At 48.2% G+C, this 21,537-nt stretch overlaps 5 protein-coding genes across 5 annotated transcripts; 4 read left to right on the forward strand and 1 right to left on the reverse strand.

Annotated features, from left to right (window-relative positions):
* The first annotated feature begins 3,733 nt into the window (after nucleotides 1–3,733).
* On the forward strand, nucleotides 3,734–4,424 carry GGI43DRAFT_413302 (hydrophobin). Its single transcript, XM_083206889.1, has 3 exons — nucleotides 3,734–3,970; nucleotides 4,020–4,114; nucleotides 4,184–4,424. The coding sequence occupies exons 1-3, from the start codon at nucleotides 3,838–3,840 to the stop codon at nucleotides 4,220–4,222; spliced, it is 267 nt and encodes an 88-aa protein (XP_083057740.1). The 5' UTR covers nucleotides 3,734–3,837; the 3' UTR covers nucleotides 4,223–4,424.
* A 494-nt stretch (nucleotides 4,425–4,918) lies between these two features.
* Nucleotides 4,919–6,200, forward strand: GGI43DRAFT_413303 (U2-type spliceosomal complex subunit CWC24). Its single transcript, XM_083206890.1, has one exon. It carries the CDS (start codon nucleotides 5,047–5,049, stop codon nucleotides 6,052–6,054), a length of 1,008 nt encoding a protein of 335 aa, XP_083057741.1. The 5' UTR covers nucleotides 4,919–5,046; the 3' UTR covers nucleotides 6,055–6,200.
* A 440-nt stretch (nucleotides 6,201–6,640) lies between these two features.
* GGI43DRAFT_185586 (autophagocytosis associated protein) lies at nucleotides 6,641–8,111 on the forward strand. The gene is made up of 3 exons (XM_083199878.1): nucleotides 6,641–7,321; nucleotides 7,399–7,870; nucleotides 7,960–8,111. The coding sequence occupies exons 1-3, from the start codon at nucleotides 6,807–6,809 to the stop codon at nucleotides 8,011–8,013; spliced, it is 1,041 nt and encodes a 346-aa protein (XP_083057742.1). The 5' UTR covers nucleotides 6,641–6,806; the 3' UTR covers nucleotides 8,014–8,111.
* A 1,237-nt stretch (nucleotides 8,112–9,348) lies between these two features.
* Nucleotides 9,349–11,660, forward strand: GGI43DRAFT_185630 (uncharacterized protein). Its single transcript, XM_083199879.1, has 3 exons — nucleotides 9,349–9,988; nucleotides 10,067–10,430; nucleotides 10,510–11,660. Exons 1-3 carry the CDS (start codon nucleotides 9,582–9,584, stop codon nucleotides 11,110–11,112), a joined length of 1,374 nt encoding a protein of 457 aa, XP_083057743.1. The 5' UTR covers nucleotides 9,349–9,581; the 3' UTR covers nucleotides 11,113–11,660.
* A 1,998-nt stretch (nucleotides 11,661–13,658) lies between these two features.
* Nucleotides 13,659–16,188, reverse strand: GGI43DRAFT_185633 (uncharacterized protein). Its single transcript, XM_083199880.1, has one exon. It carries the CDS (start codon nucleotides 15,964–15,966, stop codon nucleotides 13,909–13,911), a length of 2,058 nt encoding a protein of 685 aa, XP_083057744.1. The 5' UTR covers nucleotides 15,967–16,188; the 3' UTR covers nucleotides 13,659–13,908.
* Between the last annotated feature and the right edge of the window lie 5,349 nt (nucleotides 16,189–21,537).

A 21,537-nucleotide genomic window follows, 5' to 3' on the forward strand; every position in this document is an offset into this window, starting at 1 on the left:
CTAGATGTATGGATCTGGTGGCAATTGGCACATGTTAAGTAGATGGAGCTGCCGAAATCGCTGGCTGGTTACCTGAGGCATCGCAGCATGTGCGATTGGTGATGAGCAGCCTTTGGTGTAGTTTGTGTGCCGTGATGTGATCCCCGCATGTCTCTGCTACAACCAGAGGCCTAAGAGGCACAAGCTGACATCGGCATATCCATCCATCCACCCATCAGAACCACTCTCCGGGTAAAGTTGTTTGTGTGCCTCGTTTCACTCTTCTATCATTTGTTTGTTTGGTTTGGTCCCGTCCATCAGCCAGCATCAGACAGCAGCGCATAACATGCATGATCATGATTTGCATGAATCGCCAATGCTCAATGGGTCCATAATCTGGCCTCATTTCCAGATCCCACCTGACGCGAGATTTGCCGATTTCCTCCAGGCCATGCCTCTGAGCAAAAAATAGCATCAGTAATTCATGCGACCACCACCAGCGGTAGAAAGTACGGAGTAGTATATTGCCAGCATAATACTAATACTCCGTAGAGCCACGCACAGCTGAGTTTAATGTCAACATGGTTATTACGGAGTACCCAGCCGCGACACGGGAGTAGCCAGTACCTGCAATACGCACAGCGCTGAACCCACGGGGACACAAGTTTGGTGTCATGGAGGCAGCACTTTGGCCGGGACAGCTCCCCCAAAACGAGTCCAGTGCGTGTTTCAGCGGCTGCATCTCCTCCAATTTCTGGCCCCCATCACCACCCTCCTCTCCAGATGGAGGATGAACTGCGAAATACACTTTGTACTAATAAATGTAGTGATATTACGGAGTACTCTGCTGCAGATGATACAAGGTTAGTAAATCAAGGTTTTGCCCGTCCATGCCTAGGTATGGAGTAGTATTTATTACCTGCATCGCCAATGCAAACAAGCCTGCATCACTCACATTTTCGCACTCCGTACTCAAAGATGAGATACGATGCGATACGATGCGGTAGCAGGGAATAGTGACATGCGCATACATACATCGAGTGGTGCGATTACTGTAGAAGCGTGAAATTCCTGATGTGCATGCAAGCAATTAAAGACAGCTTCTCCGTACCCCGGAATATGTCTACTTCCGCGTCTAGTCTCTCTCCTCTCGCCTCCTTTTCCCTTAACGTCACCAGATTCTCTCACCAGATTCTCTCCATCACCATCCTCTGACTACAATCTAACCATCACATATCGCGTTCTCTCTCTGTGTATAGAGTTCATACCTCTCTCTTCTCAATAACGACCAAACCGCCACCCCTGGCTAATTCCACCCACCAAAGTCCAGAGAAATGACTTCCCCTTCCCGTCAGCCAACCACCAGGCTTTAGTGCCTCATCTTAGCAGCACCCGGCAAAAAGCCTTCCCCGCCGCCATAAACTAGGCCGGTACCTGACCATTGCTCTAATTTTCCCTTGTCCAATTTTCCTGGCGAATCGTCTGTTCGCTCGCTGCTGCTAGTCCTCACTAGGTAGCTTTCACTCGGCTAGCAAATGCTCGGCGTGTCAAACAGATTATCAGGCGCCAAATAGAGCTCCCAAATTGCAAATTGACGCAACATTCATATTAACGGAGCAGCCCCTAGCGCCTCTATTCCGTGTTCCCTGATATTTCTGGAAAGAGCCGGGCTTTGTTCGAGATGCATTCAATTAATTTATTTAATCAATCGATCCATCAGCCATCGACACCATCACCATCACCATCACCATCTCCTGGTGCGATAGACGCTGTTCTCTTCAGCTTCAGTTGCTGTCAACAGACGACCCCAGCAACACGGACCAGGCACCGCTTCCCCTGCATTAGCCGCTCACGGGTCACATGCCGTGCTGCAAACTGCTATACACCGCCAAATTGCCAAATGCTATTTTCTGGGTAGCCCAGGTTCCTAAATAAGAGGCCCATATCCATGACCACGTCCAGGACCACGTCCAGCCAGCCACATCTGGAAAGCGTCCTACGTTAGGCTAGGTGTTGTTCACATACAAGCATACAAGCATACGCACGTACTAGTAGCAACGTTCCTACAACTGACCCGGTATATGTGTGACACACTCTCAGGTACGATCTATTCATTCTGAATACGGCGTAGTATCCCATAAGTTACGGGGTTGGTGTTGCTAGCGGAGACGTTTAATAAGTTTAATAAGGAGTGCACCATATTGTCCCTCACGTCTACAATGCATTTTCTGTATAAAAATCGATGTATAGCACACTATTCGGGTACCAATTTATGCACAGCTGCCAGCTGCAATTCGATGACGCCGAGATGCAGTATGTCCAACAAACCATAAGACGTGGCTTCGCATCTGCCAGTAGAATAGAGTATATGCAGCTTTTCATAGCGGAGCATCTAATCTAAGATTGATTCTAGGAAATTAGACTATCATTTTGACAGCCGCCGGAAGTCGGCCACGATATGACATGGCCCCCATCCATGCCTCTTTAGTCTAGCCTCCACGGTTGGCCGCTTCGGTGAGAGTATCACCGCAGTATACACAAGTCCAGTCCTGCCACTACCCCCTAGTATGCAGTAATCTATTCCGTATAAGTCATAGATGCATGTAGGTGCTCCCTTATTTCAAGCGGTAGGCCCATATTACTATGTGGCCGTGGAACCTGTCAGGCCGATCATGATCGGCTCGTCGGTTGCTCCAGAGGTAGCCAGGCCCTACCCGAGAGCTTTGCTTTTGATCGAAACGAAAATGTCTGCACTGGGTAATTTTACCAATGCGGATAACGAATGGTCAATTGCTACTATATAAATGTAGATATGGGTAGGCTTTTCACCAAGACGACGTATGTAGCCTGTTACTATGCTTATTTATATGCGAAAGACAGAGTTCCTTGCCTCTCGGTGAATAGCTGCATGATACCATCATGTAATACCTGCCTTCATCTCCTCGCCAGCTTAGTGAACTAATTACATGCAAGTCTCACATGCAAGTCTCAGGATCATTTACCTTGCCTCAAGTAAAGAACCACCACGGCCCAGTATCATCGTTCCTATTGGACAGACTACCGCTGGCCGTCACGTCGAGGATGTGAGAACCAGGTCAAGTTCAGCCGAAGGGAGATGGTCGGGTTAGATAGTCTCCACCAGGCCTAGGCTCTTGCCAAATCAGCTTGCATATCAAGAGGGCGCTCAGAGGCAGAAACGGCTGAGGTTTAGAGACAGGAGATTCAAGACAGAAAATAAACGTGCCACCAGAAATATTCTGAGCATGATCGCTAAACGTTTGACAAACCAGATTTTGGGCATCAAACACTCTTCTTACCTTGATGTCTGTATTTGGTAACAATAGCAAAGACTACTCTTTTAGTATTAATAGCTTATGGACTACGAAATTACTTCTATACAAGTGGCTCAAGTAAAAGTACGTATGTTTCGCCAGTATTTCTCGTGGCTACGACCTGCAGATCTTTGCATAATCACCTTCTTTATTCCACAAATGTTGTGAAATGTTCGTAGCCACACCGAGTTCTCAGTGTAATTGACTGGGAAGTAAGACACCCAGGTACTAGATTCTGTCTCCCTACCTATCCCTTTCATTGTGCAGCGTGGGCGAGATTGTGATGGGCTCTCTCTCTCCCTGCATACAGTCGGCCGAGCACGGCTATGAAAACTTGGAAGAAAATAAAGGAAAACGTGATACCTGAAGTCAAGAGTGTTGGAAAAAAAAAGTATAAAGTCGACCATCTCTCCCGGCATCAAGCCTTCTCTCCTCATCCTCAGCAGCTTCTTCTACAGCAATCATCACCACACTCTTATATATCCACCAACAACTTGAAATACCAATACTTCCAACCACTTTCAAAATGAAGTTCTCCATGGTTGCCCTTTTCGCTGCCGGCGCTCTCGCCGTGGATCTCTGCCCTACTGGCCTTTATTCGAATGCCCAGTGCTGTGGTGTCGTCGTCCTTGGCGTTGCCGCCCTTGACTGCAATACTCGTAAGATCTGACCTTAAACCACACGTTTATATCATACTAATGGAAATAGCCACTCCGGAGAATGGACCCGTTGTGAATGGCGCCACTTTACGCACCAACTGCGCTAGAGAAGGCAAACAGGCCGTTTGCTGCGCCATCCCCGTTGTGAGTACTCAAGATGAATTTTCATAGCTATACGTAGAGCATCCATGTACTAATTTTCTCTAAATATAGGCTGGTCAAGAGCTCCTGTGCCAAACTGCTCTTCCTTAAAGGAAGAGCCGATATACCGGGAATTTCGTATGAAAGCATTGCGAATTTCACAATCACTGGTTCAAGCGGCTCGCAAAATTGGAGGATTATGGACGAATTATGGGCAAGACTGGATACTGGAGGATTAACATAATGGACGTTTGCGAGCAGGATATAGATGTATGTAGTGTAGGCTGAATATAAAACGGGATTTTACCGGCAACTGTTTTCTCGCTATTGTGAATCGTGTTTCCTTGTAAGTGTACAAACGCCAGAGCCAAGGGAAGCACGCTTTTTTAATATAGTATGTTTCTTCTTCTATGCACTTAGAACTACTGTATAGGCAATTCGTTAATAAGTTACATCTGTTTACCGTGTACGAAGTAGATTAGACGACTTCAAATAGGTAGCTACCCTGTTTTCTAGTATAGAAATGCTTTCCTCTTCTGAACACATACATATGTGCGTGTCTTGTCATGAGATATTCTCATAGCTTCTAGAGGATTCTCGCATGCTATTTTAGAAAAAATTAGAGAGTCTGAGTTAGTAGCTGATCTCTAAATTTACTAACAGTCTCGTTTTTAACTCTGTAGATTTATAATAGCGTGGGCACGAAGCGTGGCCTCGATAGAATCGTCGTTACCCTGTATTTGCACTGTGCGTACCTCCGTATAAGGTTTTTGCCACACACTCTGCCGAATTGGTAAGCGCCACAGGTGACAAATCGCCCCAGTTATTTTTTCTATGCCTTTAGACTTTACTTTCATAGAAGATTACCCACAATTATCCAACTGAACATCTACAATTGCTAATTCTGTCCGAGATTCATTCGATTTGACTGTACAATGGCAGATACCGAAGCCGACAGCGCGCCTGTTGCCATCTTCAAGAAACGAGGTGCAAAGGGCAAAGCGAATATCCGCAAGAGACCAGCCACACCTCCCCCAGCCGCGAGCGATAGCGACAGCGACTATTCATCCTCAGAAGACGAGTCTGGACAGCGGGTAAAGAGACGGAAGAAGACAGCCGTTGTCACCGCTGCAGCAAGAGGAGCTGCGTCCACCAACAAAGACACATCTGCCGTCATCTACACGGCTGACAGGAGCGTGCCCATTGCCGACACCAACGACGCAACAAAGCAGAGCAACTGGTATGACGAGAATGCAAAGGATGCCCTGTCAACCAAGAATCTTCTTGGATCAGCAGCGAGAGTGTCTAAAGATGGCCAGTCCGACGGCACGTACAAGGGACTGGCAAACCAGACGTCATTTATACAGAAAAACCCAGACGCTCCCCGGAAGACTGTCGGTCCCATCAAGGCACCCACGAACATTCGCACAGTTACGGCAGTAGAGTATAATCTTGGCATCTGCAAAGATTATAAAAAGACCGGGAGCTGCGGCTTCGGGGACGGGTGCATTTACCTTCATGATCGCTCTGATATGAAACAGGGCTGGCAGTTGGATCTGGAATGGGAAAAAGTGACCAAAGGCAAGAAGAATCTCGGCGGAACTGTGGTGGCTAGCGCGAACCGGGACCAAGCAAAGGAAGAAGACGATGACGATGACGATTTGGCACTTCTGGAGACTATTCCGTTTGCCTGCATCATCTGCGAGGAATCTTACAAGGAGCCCATAATTACGCGGTGCGGACACTATTTCTGCTTGCCGTGTGCCCTCCAGAGATATAAGAGGGATCCATCCTGTGCGAGGTGCGGTGCAGGGACAAACGGCGTGTTTAATTCAGCCTCGAGACTGAAGAAACTGCTCGAAAAGAAGCGCCAGAGAGTTGAAAAGAGAAGGCAGGAGGCGATTGAGAGGGGTGAAGAAGTGAGTGACGAGGAGCAAGAATGAGCAAAAGGAGGAGGATTGATTTATGGGCATGTGAAGTGGATTTAATGAAGGCATGAACGATACTCATCATAACCTTTGGCTAATATTAGTTAATTTGATACAAGGACTACGCTGTAATTGTACAATACATAATATTTATTCCCAAGGTTCAAATGTTTGTTCTAGTGAATTATTGAGTCTTCAGTTGAATCATAAAAAGCACCATAGTGAGTTAAGCTCGGCTTAGCCTTATTGCAAAAGCACATTAAGCTCCTAGTATTAGGCTGCAGTGGCGCCTTTGACGCCACTACCCGCATAATGCAGGCCGATGCTGTCACTGATAAGATAAGCCACATGAGAGGCAAACCAAGCCGGATCCAGCTTTCCAGCCCCGCCATGTGATCGCATCGCCCCTCAGCCTGTCTGTCACTCATTCTCATCTTTCACCGTCACTAGACACGATCCAGCAGATCAAAGGACGCAGACTGCTTTACTTTTTACCTTTTTTCTTTGATCTTTAGCTCCAGTCACATGCACTGCTGCTGACTGTCTGCCTGGCGACTTGACTCAACGCCTCGTTCCTTTGCGCTCTTCTGCTTCTGCCTTCGTCATCATCATCATTTTGTCGTCAAAGCTTCATAGACTTTGTTTCTCATTTCTTACTGCCGATATCGGTCGATCGATTCAAAGAAACCAAACCTACAGCTTCGACATATCTGGAATATCAGTCCACAGCAACCTCGAAAGCCGCTGAAAACAGGCTACAAGCAACCATGAATTACCTCTACTCCACAGTCAACACCCTGCGCGACCGCTACACGCCGGTGACGCACACGTCAACCTTCCGCAACACGGGCCAAATCACCCCCGAAGAGTTCATCGCCGCGGGCGACTATCTCGTCTACAGGTTCCCGACCTGGTCCTGGAGCGATGCCGACTCCGAGGCCCTGCGTGTCAGCTACCTGCCTCCCGGGAAGCAGTTCCTCGTCACCCGCAACGTACCGTGCCACCGCCGGCTGAACGACGACTTTGCCGGCGACGCTGGGCATGAAGAATCCGTTGTCAACGATGGCGACGACTTTAAGAGCAAGGGTGATGTCGACGACGATGGCTGGCTTCGGACGGGAGGGCTGGCGAGCTCGCAGCCGCTTAAGGCGCGGGAGGTCAAGACGGTAGACGATGCGGGCAACGTTGGCGACGACGATCTTTATGGACTGGACGATGATATTCCTGATATGGAGGACGAGGAGGAAGATGATGCTGTTCTTCGTATCGAGCCTGGCAATACGTAAGTTCGTTTCTGTTCTTTTCACTTTCTATGCTACAATGAAGACTTCTTTTTCGCTGACAACATTGTATAAACAGTGCTCGCCGAACTTACAACCTCTACATCATGTACACACCCTACTACCGAACGCCGCGACTCTACCTCTCCGGCTATCAAGCCAGTGGCCACCCCCTGCCGCCCATGAAGATGATGGAGGATATTGTTGGCGACTACAAGGACAAGACGGTGACGCTCGAGGAGTTTCCCTTCTTCGCCAACAACGTCAGGATGGCCAGCGTGCACCCTTGCAAGCACGCTCCCGTGATGAAGTCGCTGCTGGATCGCGCTGACGCCGCGCTGCGTCTCCGTAGAGAGAAGCTGCGTGCGAGCAAGAAGCAGTCTGTGGACGGAAAGGAAGTGGAGGGTCTGACAAGCGAGCTGGGTAACTTGGACGTTAAGGGTGCTCAAGATTCTGCCGACAAGGACGAGTGGGAAGAGGTGCAAGAGAATGAGGTGGATGATCAAGAGGTGGCTATTCGAGTAGACCAGTACCTGGTCGTATTCTTAAAGGTGAGTTTTGGTCCCCCCTTGCTGTTTATTCTTCTATTTTTACCATTATTCTATGTCAATTGATTGCTGACTTGTTGAAATCGAATCAGTTCATGGCCAGTGTCACGCCTGGAATCGAGCACGATTTCACGATGGGTGTCTAAGTGTGCAAAGGGTCTCGCATAAATTAAGCAAAGAACCTCAGTCTCTGCTTTATCTCAAGCTTGTATTCTACACGCCCATTATTCCTATAATTTAAACCTCATGCTGTTTCTTTTACTTTCTATGTGTGCGTCTTGCGACAGGCGTTTATGGGGGGATGCTACTCTACTCGGATGAGTGGTGGCATGTATTTATTCTCAGTTATATCTGCCTTTTCTCTTTTCATGCTGGTGTTGTTTTTGTTGGGGGGAGCAAAGCAGAAATAGAAATGCATAACATCTTTTTTTAATGTCTGAGTCGTCTTTTGACATATGGATAGCTTTTATGGATTGTATTGGCTGGAGAATGGGAAATATGTTCCTATCTATGTATGCAGCTATGCTGTACCCCGTGTTCACGAATACCTGGCTACATGCATGCATCAGTCATGTGGAGACATGTATAAGTCAAGTGTGTACTCATACTGACATCGTCCACTATGCCATGTAATACAATGTATCAGTTGATCATGGCACTAGGAGGATACAGTATGTATGTAGCTGCTTGACAGTGGGCTCTTATCGGTAGTTCGATGCAGGCTGCTGTCTCTGGCCGTTCAGATCGGCCGGGGGCTGCTCCCACCCGCATCCTGGGGTCCCATCTTCATTTTGGGGCCACTTGTGGTGCTGCCTCAGTGGTAGTTATAGAGGTGCTGTGCTTGTATAATGCTAGTACTATTAATAACCAAGTAATTTCGGATGTTGGTAAACATGCTCTTCATTTCCACCTGCAAGAAAACAATAGTTATAGACGAGGAGGAGAGGGAGCGACGGGCAAACTCCTACACTCACGCTCACGCTCACACCCATACTGAATTATAGAGCATTGCAATTACAATTATAGGGTCTTCAGGCACCGGTTACGGGGCACTGGGACCAAGTACGGGGGAAGGGGCACTAGCACTAGCTCCAGGTCTACGGTGCGGCGATCTGGCGGGCGAGCAGCAGCTGCGGCTAGGACTTGGATCTTAGCGCCAACCCGCCTGGTGGGACAGTAGGTGGTCCTTTTAGTGCGATGGGGATGGGGTTGGAACTGGATGACAGTTGGAGCAGGGACAGGACAGTAGCAGTGCTTAGTAGTAGTGGTGCTAGTAGTGGTTGACAGAATTCGGCAGCGGGTAGCCGTGTCACTGGGACTGGCACATGTAGAATGTACCACTCCATGCCTCAATGCAGCATGGTAGGGCATTGATGCCATCTAAGCCATATACAACCTAGCTCGTGATATCAAGATACTCGTTTAGAAACTCCAAGCAGGTCCCAGAGCAGCGGTGCCTGATATAATGAGTACATGTATACAGGTACCGACCTACGACCAAGCTGCTCAGCTACCACTGCTCCCCCTTCACTTATAGCTTATACTCCATGTTCCTCCTCTCCTTCCCATTCTCTGTCTTCTCTCGTGATCATCTCCCCTTTATCTTTCTTCCTCTTCTTCTGTAGAACAAGGAGTGAGAAACGAATCCATGTTTTGCTCGGTGCATTCTATTTTCATATAACCACGCTGCAATACGGCGGCATTGCTCGCAGCCATGGCACCACTCAATCCCTCTTCCACTACTTCTTCTTCTCTTACGGCGACTAACACCGACACCAACTCGACATCTTCTATTGTTTCTACTACTTCTGCTACACAGCCTGAAGCCGAAGCTCCTCTGTCCCTCTTTGGAATTACACGCCGCCACTGCAGAGAAGAACTCTTTGTGAGTCCAGTTCGATGGACCGGCCGCCATGTCGAGCTCTTGCATTTCTCTTTTACGGGGCCATTTCCCGAGCCAGTGACCGTCGCTTCTACAGAAACCACAGAAGGAGAATACTCTGAGGAACGGTCTGGGACTCGACACTTGAAAGACTTTTTTGACTATTACTATAAGCCGATATTCCGTGAGCAGGGTATTTGGCTGCTCATCACAACGGATGCATGCCCTCTAGTCATCTAGTTGGTCACTTCTTTTTACTACAAGATTCCAATCGTGAATTACAATTATCACTAACCAAGATGATTATGCGTTTTTAGTGAAGAGCCTCTCAGGCTCACCGTGGGGACCTCCATTGTCAAGAACCTCCATTGCATGGCATTCTACCTTAAAGACTCTACCAAGGGACGCAAAGTGCATAAACTCCCTGTAGCAGCTCTGGTTGACCAAGGCCGCATCGTGGATCTGCGAAAAGAGTATCTGGGCCTCTCCCGATGTAAGAAATGGTGCTACTGGAATCGCCCCATGTGCTGTGTCTATCTGAAGAAGTGGAAGAAGATGACGCCCCCCGTTCCATTGCATGACCCATTCATCACCGCTCTCCTCATAGGGCTGGCGCAGAAGAAGCGAAGATATCTGCAAGAGATTGAGTCCTCAGAAGAAGCCAGGACGGGGAAGCTTTTTGTATGTTACTGTCGATGACTTGCATAACCATTTTGTGTTACCTATCGCTAACCTTTTTCGCGCTCTTGCCAACTTCTAGTGTCAAGTTGTCCATACATACAATTCTAGGGGCCGATGCAAAGAAAAGCGTGAAGAGGCATACTGGGGCTGGCTGTATCTATACCAGGCCGATATCCCTTCTTCGCTCCTTGACATGTTTGAACAGCCCAAAATCGCACCGCCAGAGACCCCATATATCGACGTTCGCATCACCAAAGTCAACTACTCTCCTCTGGCTACCCTCCGAGCCCGGTTATTGGAGCTGATGCTGCCAGGGAATGCAGCGGCAACAGCGGCGGCGGAAACAGACGTGTGGCAAACAGTGGCTCATAAGGTTGCTACAGAAGCAATGATGGAGTTTGAGCATGGGACCATGGCGCAAGAGACTATGGCACAGAATAATATGGTGGCAACATCAGCAGCACCGCTAGCAACCACCACTCAGACAAGCATGGCTCAAGTCCAGCCGATAATGGACCAAGCTGCCATGGCCCAACCAGCTGTGGATAAAACAGTCACAGAACAAGCAGTCTTCAGTCAAAACGCCGGGCAGAAGCGCAAATTTGAAGATGACCACTACGATCCGCCATCTCAGCGATGGGCGCCTTCGGTATTTCTCACCCCCATGAACCAGATATACTAGTGGCTGGGAGACGGCTTTAAACAGCTATCAACGCCGTTGGGCCCTCTCTAATGGGCGCTTAAAAAAGCTCACGGGATCATGAAGGATTGCCACCTCTCTTTCCCTGATGAGTACATCAGTTTTTCTATCGTGTATACACTATTTTGGGTAGGTATTTCTTGGGCATTTATTGGATAAACAGGGTAATGGTAGATTGCATAGCGCATAAGCATGGCATAAGGATTATTTTGGAGGATCAAAAGGAGTCTATTATTTTCTTTTTCACCCTTTATTTTCTTGTTGTTTCCTACATCTCGCGTCTGTTCACGAATGGCGACTAGGCTTGGAAAGCTGAGCACGCCTCAATAGCGTAGGCATACTTTTGGGTAATCACAATATGACATCTCTGTTTCTTTTGGTACCACTCCACGCTATTACTCCATCGGTATCTCCCTACTGAGAAGCTAGACCAGGATTTTATGCACGGCACGTATTCTAACCCCGGCTTTTCCAACCCAAGCCTCAGCAGCTAGACATGACGCATCCAAGGGGCGTCCGAAAAAAAGAAAGGAAGAAAAAGCAAATGCTGTAAGGGAAAAAGCAAATTCGTCCAAGTACCCAATACCCGCGCTCACTCGAACCCCATTTTGCTGATTGGTGTCTCAGTTGCTATCTGGCGATGAATGACCTTTCTCATCGTCTGGCGTCCAAGCGTTTCTGTCTCAGACGCTCCATTCGACCTCAGCTGCGCGAATCAATCGCCAGGTTAAGATCCACTGATTGGTAAAAAACCAAATCTGGATGAGAGACCCCACGATGGCATCTGTCTATCCAATGAAGGACAAAGTGATGAAGTTCCCCCTCATGGCTAAGACCTGGAATAGTACTGAGTCCGCGACATACAGGCTGTTGCTCGCAGACCGGGAGAAAAGAAAGTCTGCGTGTATGAGCAGCAAAGGTGCCAGCTAGAACACTAGTCTCGGAGACTTTTTTTCTGTTTCATCACCAGCAAGAAAATTTGAGCAGCATCGACACCTTGTCTTTTACCGCTGCTAAGATCAAAGGCCCAGCTTTGCGGATCGGATAATGCCAGGCACAAGCTGCTATCTCCTACCCGCAAGCCCTGCCCGCCAAAAGATCTCTCTCCCTTACATACGCAACACGTCGAGCGCACGCCCTTGATCAAAAAAGTCTCTGCCCTATCATTTTTTTGTTTTAAACGATCCAATGACAAAGGCGCAGTGTCGATACCCATCCCCTGCTGGGCTAAAAACTAGGGGGAGGTCATGCAAGGGCCGGGCGTTGGGCAGCTATACTCGCTCGTATACTGTTATGCTCCTTGTAAGTTACGCTTATTCGGACCATTTATACCCAAAAAAGATGCTTGCAATTATTAGTGTTACTGTTAGTATTGCTCTCTCTTTTTTACTTTTTCTCTTGTTGTCTCTTTCGGCCGTGGTCCGAATCGGGAATCAAATACGAGCTTCTTGCATCTCTAATAGGTTGACTGCCGGAGAGCATTGCAGTCCTGCTTGGTCAGAGACACTTCACAAACCATGGTGGAGAGAGCAGGATATTGCTCCAAGACTTGCACCTACTATATACTAACTAGTACTACTCCATGCTGCTACGAGTCCTCGTGCCAATCTGACAAGCTCCTATTTTTGCTACTGCCCATAGCCAGGCAATCCCATCATGCTGATGCTTCTTTTCTTCTCCCAGCCCGGCCCAGCGCCCCCAGCCTGCATTAGCAACCCGACTACCTGCAACCGAACGAACATCTTCTTTATCAAGATGGTGCCCAGATCAGTTCAATGATTGGCCTTGTAGAAAAGTAAAAACTTTGTTTTCCCGGCGCAAAGTGGACCGGCGCCTGTCTCTGCTACTTAGGTGAGGGGAAAAAATTAAGGATCGTGATGTGTGCGTGTAAGTGGCATAGTTTGCTGCGGCTGAAAAAAAAGTAAAGAAGAAAAAACAGTGGAAATGCCCGCACAAAAGGTCACGTTGCAATTCACCTGACCAGTATTATTGCTTTTCTTCCTTTCTCTTCTTTTCACCTCCTCCTCCACGCACCTCCTTGCCCGGTTTTATTTTCCTCAGGTCAAGACAAGCAGCAATGCCTCCCCGTATTTCCCCATCCCTGCGTAACACCATTTCGAAACATGTAGCCCAACTCAGAAAGATGGGCCGCTGGGCGAACTGAATGACGCCGTCCGATGGGATAGAAAGACAAAGGTGTATTGAGTAACTAGCTAGCGCTGGTAAAGATGCGTTATTGACGGTTTCCGCCACATTACATCCACCATTTCCCTGCATAAACCGACTGAGACCATCGGGCACTTCATACGTAACTGCGTGTACCCAAGTAGGTCGTCAATACATGCAACTGCATAAAACATCATCGCCAGCTTGTTATTACATAGAATGCATACAGATCAGAACACCTTGACTCAAGAAAGCAATAGCTACATATAACAAAGTGCCAGAGAAAAGTGGAAAAGGAAAAGAAATCTCAACTTGAAAGATGGCGCCCATTACTTCCTATCCAATGCCTTCCTAATTGATACAAGTATTCAAAGCCCAATATCCTTTAATATGATTTAATCAAAGCCCAGCTCTTATACCATCAAGTAATTAATCGCTATTGTACCAAAATTCACGAGATATCCACATATATCTCAAAGGCAAAAAATGTTGTTCTGTGGTAAATAGGTGCTCAGCTTCAGCCATACTCTTGTCCCGATGCAATATATCCTCACCGGATTAAGGATTAAAAAAAAAAAAAAAAACTTCGTCTCTGTTGGAGAGCGAGTGCCTTTACATTCTTCCAAAGGGAGCCCCAAAGTTGCTGGTATGTCTAAGCTTGAGAGTAATTTCAGGGCCCGAGTCGCTGTCCGAGTCGGAATCTTCTCTTCTAATGGGTCGCTCAATTTCCACGAGGGCATCTTCGTCGTCGCCTCCATGCCCCGTCCCCGATAGCCTGGGTAAAGATTCGGGTTCCCTTCTAATTAAAACGCCATCGGCTTCCTCGCCAGAGTCCGACTGAGTCTCTAATCTCTCCGTATCGTCATGAACAGGACTCTTCTTAAGATCCTGCACAACCTTGGGGAGGGAATCTTGGCCTTGGCTAATGGGTCCCAGTTTTTCATTCAATACTTCCAGAAACAGTACATCCTGCTCTGGAATGTTCCTAATCATCAACGGGCCAGTGAGAGGCTGATCTTCCGTGGCCTCAAGGAGGCCTCGCTGTGAGGCAGGAGAAGCGAGAGCGGAAGAGCCAGGGTTTGTGGGAGGGGTACAATTCTCGCCATTTAGTCGGCTTTGACGTCTAAATGCCTCATCGATTTGTGATCGAGGACCTTCCGTATTTTCTGGGATGGTCGTATGCCTGCTTCGTTCTGGTAGCGGTGGCGAATGTCGCATGAGACTCTCATGGAAGGGGTTAGTCTCCTCTGTATTGACCTCTACCTCGACATCGGCTTTAACTTCTGGTTCAAGCTCTGTCTTTACGAGCTCGTTGGCATTAGCGCTGGCACTGGCACTGGTATTACCATCAACAAGAGAAGACGAGGCGGTCGGTGTCGTACCGCCTCTGCTGGGCCCCGCAGTAGCAGTGGCCGTCGCAGCGGCGGCAGTGGCAAACAGAGTAGAAGTTGAATGATTGGGAGTGTGCCCAGCATACATAGTCAGCCGTCGCAACTCTTCTTTGTCTGCCTCTGGTTCTGATTTGACACTGGTAATGACGTAATACTCTTGGGACATACTACGTTGCCTCTTGATGGGAGGTGACCAAGCTTCTTGCTGAGGAGCTGGTGCGGAAATAGAGCCTTGAGCGGCGCTTGTTCTGGGTGCTATGCCTTCGATTCCCATATTAGCTTCGCTACCGTCGATGGCAGAAGCAGGCCTCTTAGGGCTCTTGCTTGAATTTGAGAAGTAGCTATTCATCATTAAAGAAGGCGAAGGAGGTGAATATTCGGGGCTAGCTGCACCAGCAGTGTTATATGACCATTCTTGTGATGCGAAAACGTCGAAATGTCCAATCTCCGGAGACATTGGCGTATATTCACCAAACAGGCTCGGAGGTAAATCGTAGATGCCGGCCTCGCTAGAAGATCCGCCAGCTGGCTGGTCAGAAAGCGACCGAGGAATCCCGCTATTGAGCAAGTGTAAATTGTCTGTGAGACTGGCGTGATGAACGATTGGTGGCGGCTCATTGGCTGGCAGGCCGGTGTGATGAACGCCTGATCGTGGTTGACTATGTTGCCTTTGCAAAGAGCCCATCCTGGTATTGAGTTGATGATTTTCTTCCTCTAATTCGTCAACAAGCCGCCTCAGATTCGCGAGTTCGTAGTCCTTGGCGTCCCTTTCAAGCTTCCATAAGTGGCGTTCATGGTGTTGTAAAAAATGATGATCTTCAGTAACAAGCCTTTCTATTCTTTGAAGACTTTGCCGAATATAAGCGTGCTCGGACTGTAAAGCGGCGTGGACTTTACCTCGATGGGTAGTCACGACTGCCTCAATGCATTTTTCTGGCTCTCCTCGAACGCAACGTGGGCAGCGGCAATCTGACAGAGGGCATTGACGACCAGCAAAGCCCAGGCAAATATCACAGTTTCTGCGGCTGGGGTCAGGGGATTGATCATCGTCTTCTCGCTTGATTGGACGGTTGGACGCAGTGGATGCAGCAAATGATCTTGTATCTGCAGAGGTAGCACTAGGTACTGATCTCGATGAAGCTGATGCTGGCATTGGTGGATGTAAATACTGAGGGCCTGCTGCAGTACCGGTGCCCGTATTGGTGCTCATTTCGGCGCCCATTCCAGGCCAGTGCCCGCCCCAGCGTGCGAATCTGTCACGGTTCTCGTCGCCACTCATGCTAATACCAGCGTCTGTGCGACGGCTGATACGATAGGAACGATTCTTGACGGCTTCCAAAAGTAAAGATGAGTCTACGGCAGACTCAAATATTTCTTTTGGAAGGACGTGGTATGAAATGAAGAACGGCTAGTGACAAAATGGGGCAAACAATCTGAAGAGGAATCTTCGACGCAATGAGGATCAAGCGAATGCTGATGGAGCGGTTCCAGACTAGTTATAGTAGTCAGCGACCAAATGTTGTCATTTTCTTTTGCGCGAGTGAGTGCAAGCGAGTATGATACGTACTTATTGCAGAAGACGTTTGAGACTATGAAACTTCTAGTTGTGCAAGGCACTCAAGCATACAAAGCTCTTTCTGCGGGATATTCGAGTGAGCGAGATCCTTGGTAGAGAGATGTGGCGAGAGCCTGATGAGGAAAGCAGATATGGCGATGACGCAGATTATACAGGTCGAGATGTGTAAAAAGGCGCAGAATGAGAGAGAAAAAGGCAACCCAAAAAGCAGGTGAGCAGGCAAGAAAGCAGGAAAGCCGATGGGCAGGCAAATTCGTGGGCAGAGGCTGAAATAGAGCCAGATGCATGCAAAAGCCAAATGCAAAAGCCAAATGCAGCCTTGGGGGCTCAATCGGTGGTTGGTCGAGTCGGCAAGCCCCAGATTCCTCTTTCGTGGATTGACACACGGAAAAGTGGATTAAGCCTTAGTAAGCCGCTTTGCTGGCGAAGAGGGCTAAAGCAGATGAGTTGTAAATGGGTAGAGAGATTTATAGACAGAGATTCTGATAGATGGACGCTATACAGTAGAGATATAGAAAGCGTATATTGATGTGTTCCAGGAAAGAAAAAGCTTCTGTCGATCAATGCCGGCAGGCCAGGTGCTCTTATATCATGCGCCGTGCGAGAGACTGTGACGAAGTGGTTTCGATCTGAAAGCAAGTCTAAGCGGCTGGTGGCTGGCTGGATCCTGAGACACCAACTACTGTATGGTATGCTGCCTGCCAGCACCGGAGCCTCAGATGTCCGGTATCTAATGTCACCCAGAGCGGTATAAAGGAAAGCCAGGCAGCTCCATGGGCGTTGCAACAAGGACTACCAATGCAGGGAGCTCGCTGGACCTGATGCCGGGTGGTTTTACGCGACAGACTTGGTCTAATGACCCCCCCAGTTTTAACGTGTGAGAGACGTCGCAATATGGGGTGCGGCCGGCGGCACAAGGCGCTGCGCAATTTGAAAAAGAGAGTACAATGAAGAGAAAATAAAACGCTGGTTTGGCCCGGAGTTGCGCGCAGAGGAGTGCGGCTAGTAAGCTGAGGGTAGAATGGGAAAAAGGAAAACGAGGCGAGTATTGCAAAGTGAAGAGTGAAAATGAAAGTTGATGAAACTATAATAGTAGGCTCCCACTTATTATAGTGCAATATAATATTGATGGGCAAAACCTACCAAGGCAGGTGCTAGCGCTGTTAGCAAGGATGAAGTATCGATATGGGTCATAGTCGTGCCGTTCGAATAAATATTGAGCCGCTTAGGATAATTATTGCAGTTTTCTGTATTGGTGGCGATGTGGTTTGATGCTTTCGCTCAGCGCTACTCTTCTCTTCTCCCTTCCTGTTTTAATCTTCCTCTCCCTTGCCACGTCAAGTTTAGCGCTCCATTGGCATATCCAGTAACTGATGGCTGATATGACGCAGCTGACCCCTCACGTTTCTTTCTTCCGTTTCTTTTTTTTTTTTTTTTTTTCTCATCAGCCCCTCTCACTAAATCAGCAGTGATCAAGGTTCAGCTTCGTTTTAGAAGCGTTCCCCCCACAACCGCTAGCCCATATTTTTATAGGCACAGCAATAATAAGCTCTAGCAGTAGAACTACTTTTCGGCCCGCGGCTTCTCCAGATTCAGGTACCGAGCAGAGCAATGCGAGAGCTCAGCGGAGCATTGAACTCTGTATGTGCTGGAACTGTTGTGAGTCTTGTATATGCCGGTTTGCCAGTTTGGGTACGTTGTACGGCACCAGAAGGGAAACGCCTCGAAGCCTGGAAGCTTGGATATTTCCTCTCGGCCAAAGCCTTCATCCATCACCACCACATATTATTACACTGCCACACCACCTCATCTCACCGTCTTTCACCAGGCTGCTCTCAGCCTTCTTTTTTCTTTCCTTCTTTCTTCCCCTTGCTCTTTTTTCGCTCGTGTAACATTTCCCCGTACACGGTCAATAGCTGTGGTGGTATCTTTGGCGCTAGTGTTACCATTAAATGAAGCTGCATGCGCCGATGTGCTGGCACGCCATGCTGCTGTGTACTAGCTGCGCTGTGGTGGCGGTGTGCAACGAAAAAGAAAGAAAGCAAGAAAAAAAAGACATCAACATGCCTCCTTACATGTACCTGAGTACATTGGCCAGGTACTTTTGGCAAAGACGTAGCATCTGTGTCTTGTAGTTGGTCTCTCTTGTCCAATATCGAGCAGTATAGCATGGGGGCTTTTGCCTCGAGTATTGGGGAAAGACTTTCAACGATGCCAGCCTCTCCAGACTCATCGTCGCCGTCCCTTGCTTATCAGGTCAATCATTGACGGTTTGCGGTTTGGCTGCCACGCATAATACAGATAGCAATGGCCGTACTCTGTAGTAGCAGTACTGCTCCGTGCTTGTAGCAAACGTCGTAATCTAACCATCAGGCTGTGGGCTGCAGCACATGTACAGTAGACTGCCGAGCTAGTCAGTAGCCAGGCTGCCTTGCTTGTCCGGATAATTCAAGCCCTGCGAACAATTTGGGCTGCGGCCGGGGATCCCAGGTGGCCATACCCGAGCCCCTCTGACGTGACGTGACATATGATGAGCGCCAGCCTGCTTTTCCAGCCATCGTTTTGATAGATGTACAGAGTGGTAGGTATGAACAGCGCTCCATCCAGTCCTTGACATTCTGGAGTCCTGTTGGGAAGGCAATCCATCTGCTTGCTTATTTGTATGTGCTTGGCATAGCGCCCAGCTTCCAGCGGCGGAAATAAAGCTCAGTGCCTGTAAAAGTAGTGACCGGTCGCTCAGGCGGTAGCAGGCGGTAGCAGCAGCATTCATTCGTCCACTGCAGGCCCCTCTCATCAATACTTTGTACTTCGTGCATCATCACTTATTGGCCATGGGTATCAATATAGGCTCCGTTTTGTGCCGACTATTCTGCTGGCGCCGTGGCGTGTCTCTAGCAAGACCATGTCTATCGTTCCAGCACTCCGTTACCCCCATGCCGATGGCTGTGAATGAACAAGGATGCAGAGATTGATTCACATTTCGGCCATCTCATGTAACTTCGTACACTACGCCTGGTAGCCTCTGGCGGCGTCTCTAGGGCTGATGATCCGGCCGCAGCCCCTGACCAAGCTGTTTGGGGGAGAAATGCTGCCATCGGCCGTTGCTTGAGCGTTCCTGAGTGCTGGTTGTGTCGGTTCGCGTACAGCAAGAGATCTACTTGTTTGCTGTAGCTACCCGTAATTGCGGTTCGTATACTTACAAAAGATGGATGTTGATGGATGCTCGGTCCTACGACGCCAGTGGGCCAGGAATCCAGCACCAACCTGCCCATCTTAGATGGTACTCATTGCTGTAGGCTTCTTTGAGCAAAGCATTGTACTTTGTATACTCGCTACAGCAACCGTTAGCAGAAATTGCATGCAGCTTGGGCTACCTCAGTAAGATTGAAGTACGAGGTAACCTGCTTGCCAGGTTGTACTTTCCTATTCAGTCTTCGTCCTAAAGGCCTATATGGAGATGATAGTAGCATTGGCTTCTAATATACACTGCTTAATCCGGATGACAGTGGTAGTACGAGATAGCTGTGGTAGCACGCCGCTGAATAGCACAGCGGACGTTTTGCTTCTGCAGTGTCATTTCCTATCTTGGGGTATACTCCCCCCTTTCATCGTAATCAGCATGCTTCACTGGTCTTCTACTTATCGTACGACCACATAGAGCGGCACTGTACGGATAATTTCGTACGAACTAACCATATCCCACATTTGTCCGCAGAGGTGCTTAGGGGTGCCACGTTTGCAAGCTAGGGAAAAGCTGCCTTGGGTACGGAGCATTTCTATTCTTGTCCAACGACATCATACTAACTGTCAGATAGCTTGTCCTCACTGATCCATGTAGTACTAGCAGTAGTAGTACTGGTATTGTACTAGTGGCCACTTGGAAGCGGCCTAGAGCTTCTTGTGTCATTGTGTCACTCTTGTTAGAGCCTCACTCACTTATACTATCAACAGCAGCAACTTTATCTCGTAAGCTCAGGAGCTTTAAACCGTTGAATGAATTTACTTGTAATAAAGCCGAGTAATATTACTCTCACAGTTCGATAGCTGTCTGACTTTTGGAGTTGAGTGTGATGAGTTTCAGCTGTGGCTTACATCCTTGCTCACCGAAAAAGAGAGACACAGAGACACAGGAAAACGCAAGGCTCTAGCTGAATGCGTCCCAGAGCCCAGCTCCGATGCCCATGCCCAAGCACTTGTATCCAGACCAGCTGGCCACTAGTAGTGTCTGAGACATTGCGAATGCTTGGAACATGACTGGCCGGGGGAAGTTGGAGGAGCCGCAGGGAGCATCAAGTTTGGCCAAGGCTGTGATGTAAGTACGTCGTACTTTCATTGTTCTCTTCTCCGATTGTCTCCGCTGATTTGTCGCCTGATCTTCTGATGGCTCTTATTGACTGCTTCAAAAGTCAAGTAGTTGTGGTTCTATTACAAAAGTTTAGTGTGGCTTTCTTTCAGGTCTATTCAGAAGTCTTGAGGTGTCCTTGGCCTGGAAATTTTGAATCTATGTTGATTGCTTTTTTCTGAAGGATGGAAGCGCCTCCCATAACGCTTTTTAGCTAGTGGCCGTTGGATAATATCCACAGTGTCCTCATATTTAGACAAGTCAGGTTTTAATATTGCAGAGTACCACAGCCCGGGCCTTGAGTTTTTTTTGTCTTGGTCGTCCCTGGTCGAGTGGTCCAAGAAGATCCGACTTGATAGAAATGAAATTTGATAGTACTCGCAAGGAAAAGCCGTGGTTGTCCAATCGTATAAGCGACAGCTTGATAGGTAGCTAATTGGCATTCGATGAATTACACCTCAACATCCTCTCTCAAAATAAATGAAACGAGTAGCGGTATGTACCGTTACTAACGACTTCTATCGTAGCGGTTGAATACCTCCGCCTGTGGCCACATGAGGCGTGGGTGTAGAGCCAGTAGCAGTAGAACATTGTTCCACTTCCACTCAATTCGCCGGCATAGAGCCATGCATCCTTGCAAAAGTCCAGACTGCTGTACACCATGTTTTTCTCTTTTTAAACACTGTTGATCTCGATAAAATTCTCATCTTAGGCTCATCCGGCGTGGATCAAACGTTGTCTGAGCACGGTGTTGCTGCCCCATGGTCAACTAAGGATGAACCAATCAGCAGATTTCTTATCCACTCGCAATTCTGCTCAAAGTATCAGGTATGGGGCGTGATGCTCATAGGGAGACACCTGCTGTGAAAACTATTGATTCAATGTCCCATGACCTCCAGCAAAAGCAATACAAAGCTAATGAACATTGTATT

The sequence above is a fragment of the Trichoderma evansii genome (genome assembly GCF_050947405.1).
Source record: "Trichoderma evansii strain SZMC 28006 chromosome Unknown GGI43scaffold_20, whole genome shotgun sequence".
NCBI classification, from domain to species: domain Eukaryota; kingdom Fungi; phylum Ascomycota; class Sordariomycetes; order Hypocreales; family Hypocreaceae; genus Trichoderma; species Trichoderma evansii.

Coding starts and splice junctions, on each gene's coding strand:
- GGI43DRAFT_413302 (XM_083206889.1), top strand. CDS start 3,838: ATGAAGTTCTCCATGGTTGCCCTTTTCGCTGCCGGCGCTCTCGCCGTG. Junction 3,971..4,019: donor CGCCCTTGACTGCAATACTC/GTAAGATCTGAC, acceptor TAATGGAAATAG/CCACTCCGGAGAATGGACCC. Junction 4,115..4,183: donor TTTGCTGCGCCATCCCCGTT/GTGAGTACTCAA, acceptor CTCTAAATATAG/GCTGGTCAAGAGCTCCTGTG.
- GGI43DRAFT_413303 (XM_083206890.1), top strand. CDS start 5,047: ATGGCAGATACCGAAGCCGACAGCGCGCCTGTTGCCATCTTCAAGAAA.
- GGI43DRAFT_185586 (XM_083199878.1), top strand. CDS start 6,807: ATGAATTACCTCTACTCCACAGTCAACACCCTGCGCGACCGCTACACG. Junction 7,322..7,398: donor CGTATCGAGCCTGGCAATAC/GTAAGTTCGTTT, acceptor TTGTATAAACAG/TGCTCGCCGAACTTACAACC. Junction 7,871..7,959: donor ACCTGGTCGTATTCTTAAAG/GTGAGTTTTGGT, acceptor AAATCGAATCAG/TTCATGGCCAGTGTCACGCC.
- GGI43DRAFT_185630 (XM_083199879.1), top strand. CDS start 9,582: ATGGCACCACTCAATCCCTCTTCCACTACTTCTTCTTCTCTTACGGCG. Junction 9,989..10,066: donor GCATGCCCTCTAGTCATCTA/GTTGGTCACTTC, acceptor ATGCGTTTTTAG/TGAAGAGCCTCTCAGGCTCA. Junction 10,431..10,509: donor CCAGGACGGGGAAGCTTTTT/GTATGTTACTGT, acceptor GCCAACTTCTAG/TGTCAAGTTGTCCATACATA.
- GGI43DRAFT_185633 (XM_083199880.1), bottom strand. CDS start 15,966: ATGAGTGGCGACGAGAACCGTGACAGATTCGCACGCTGGGGCGGGCAC.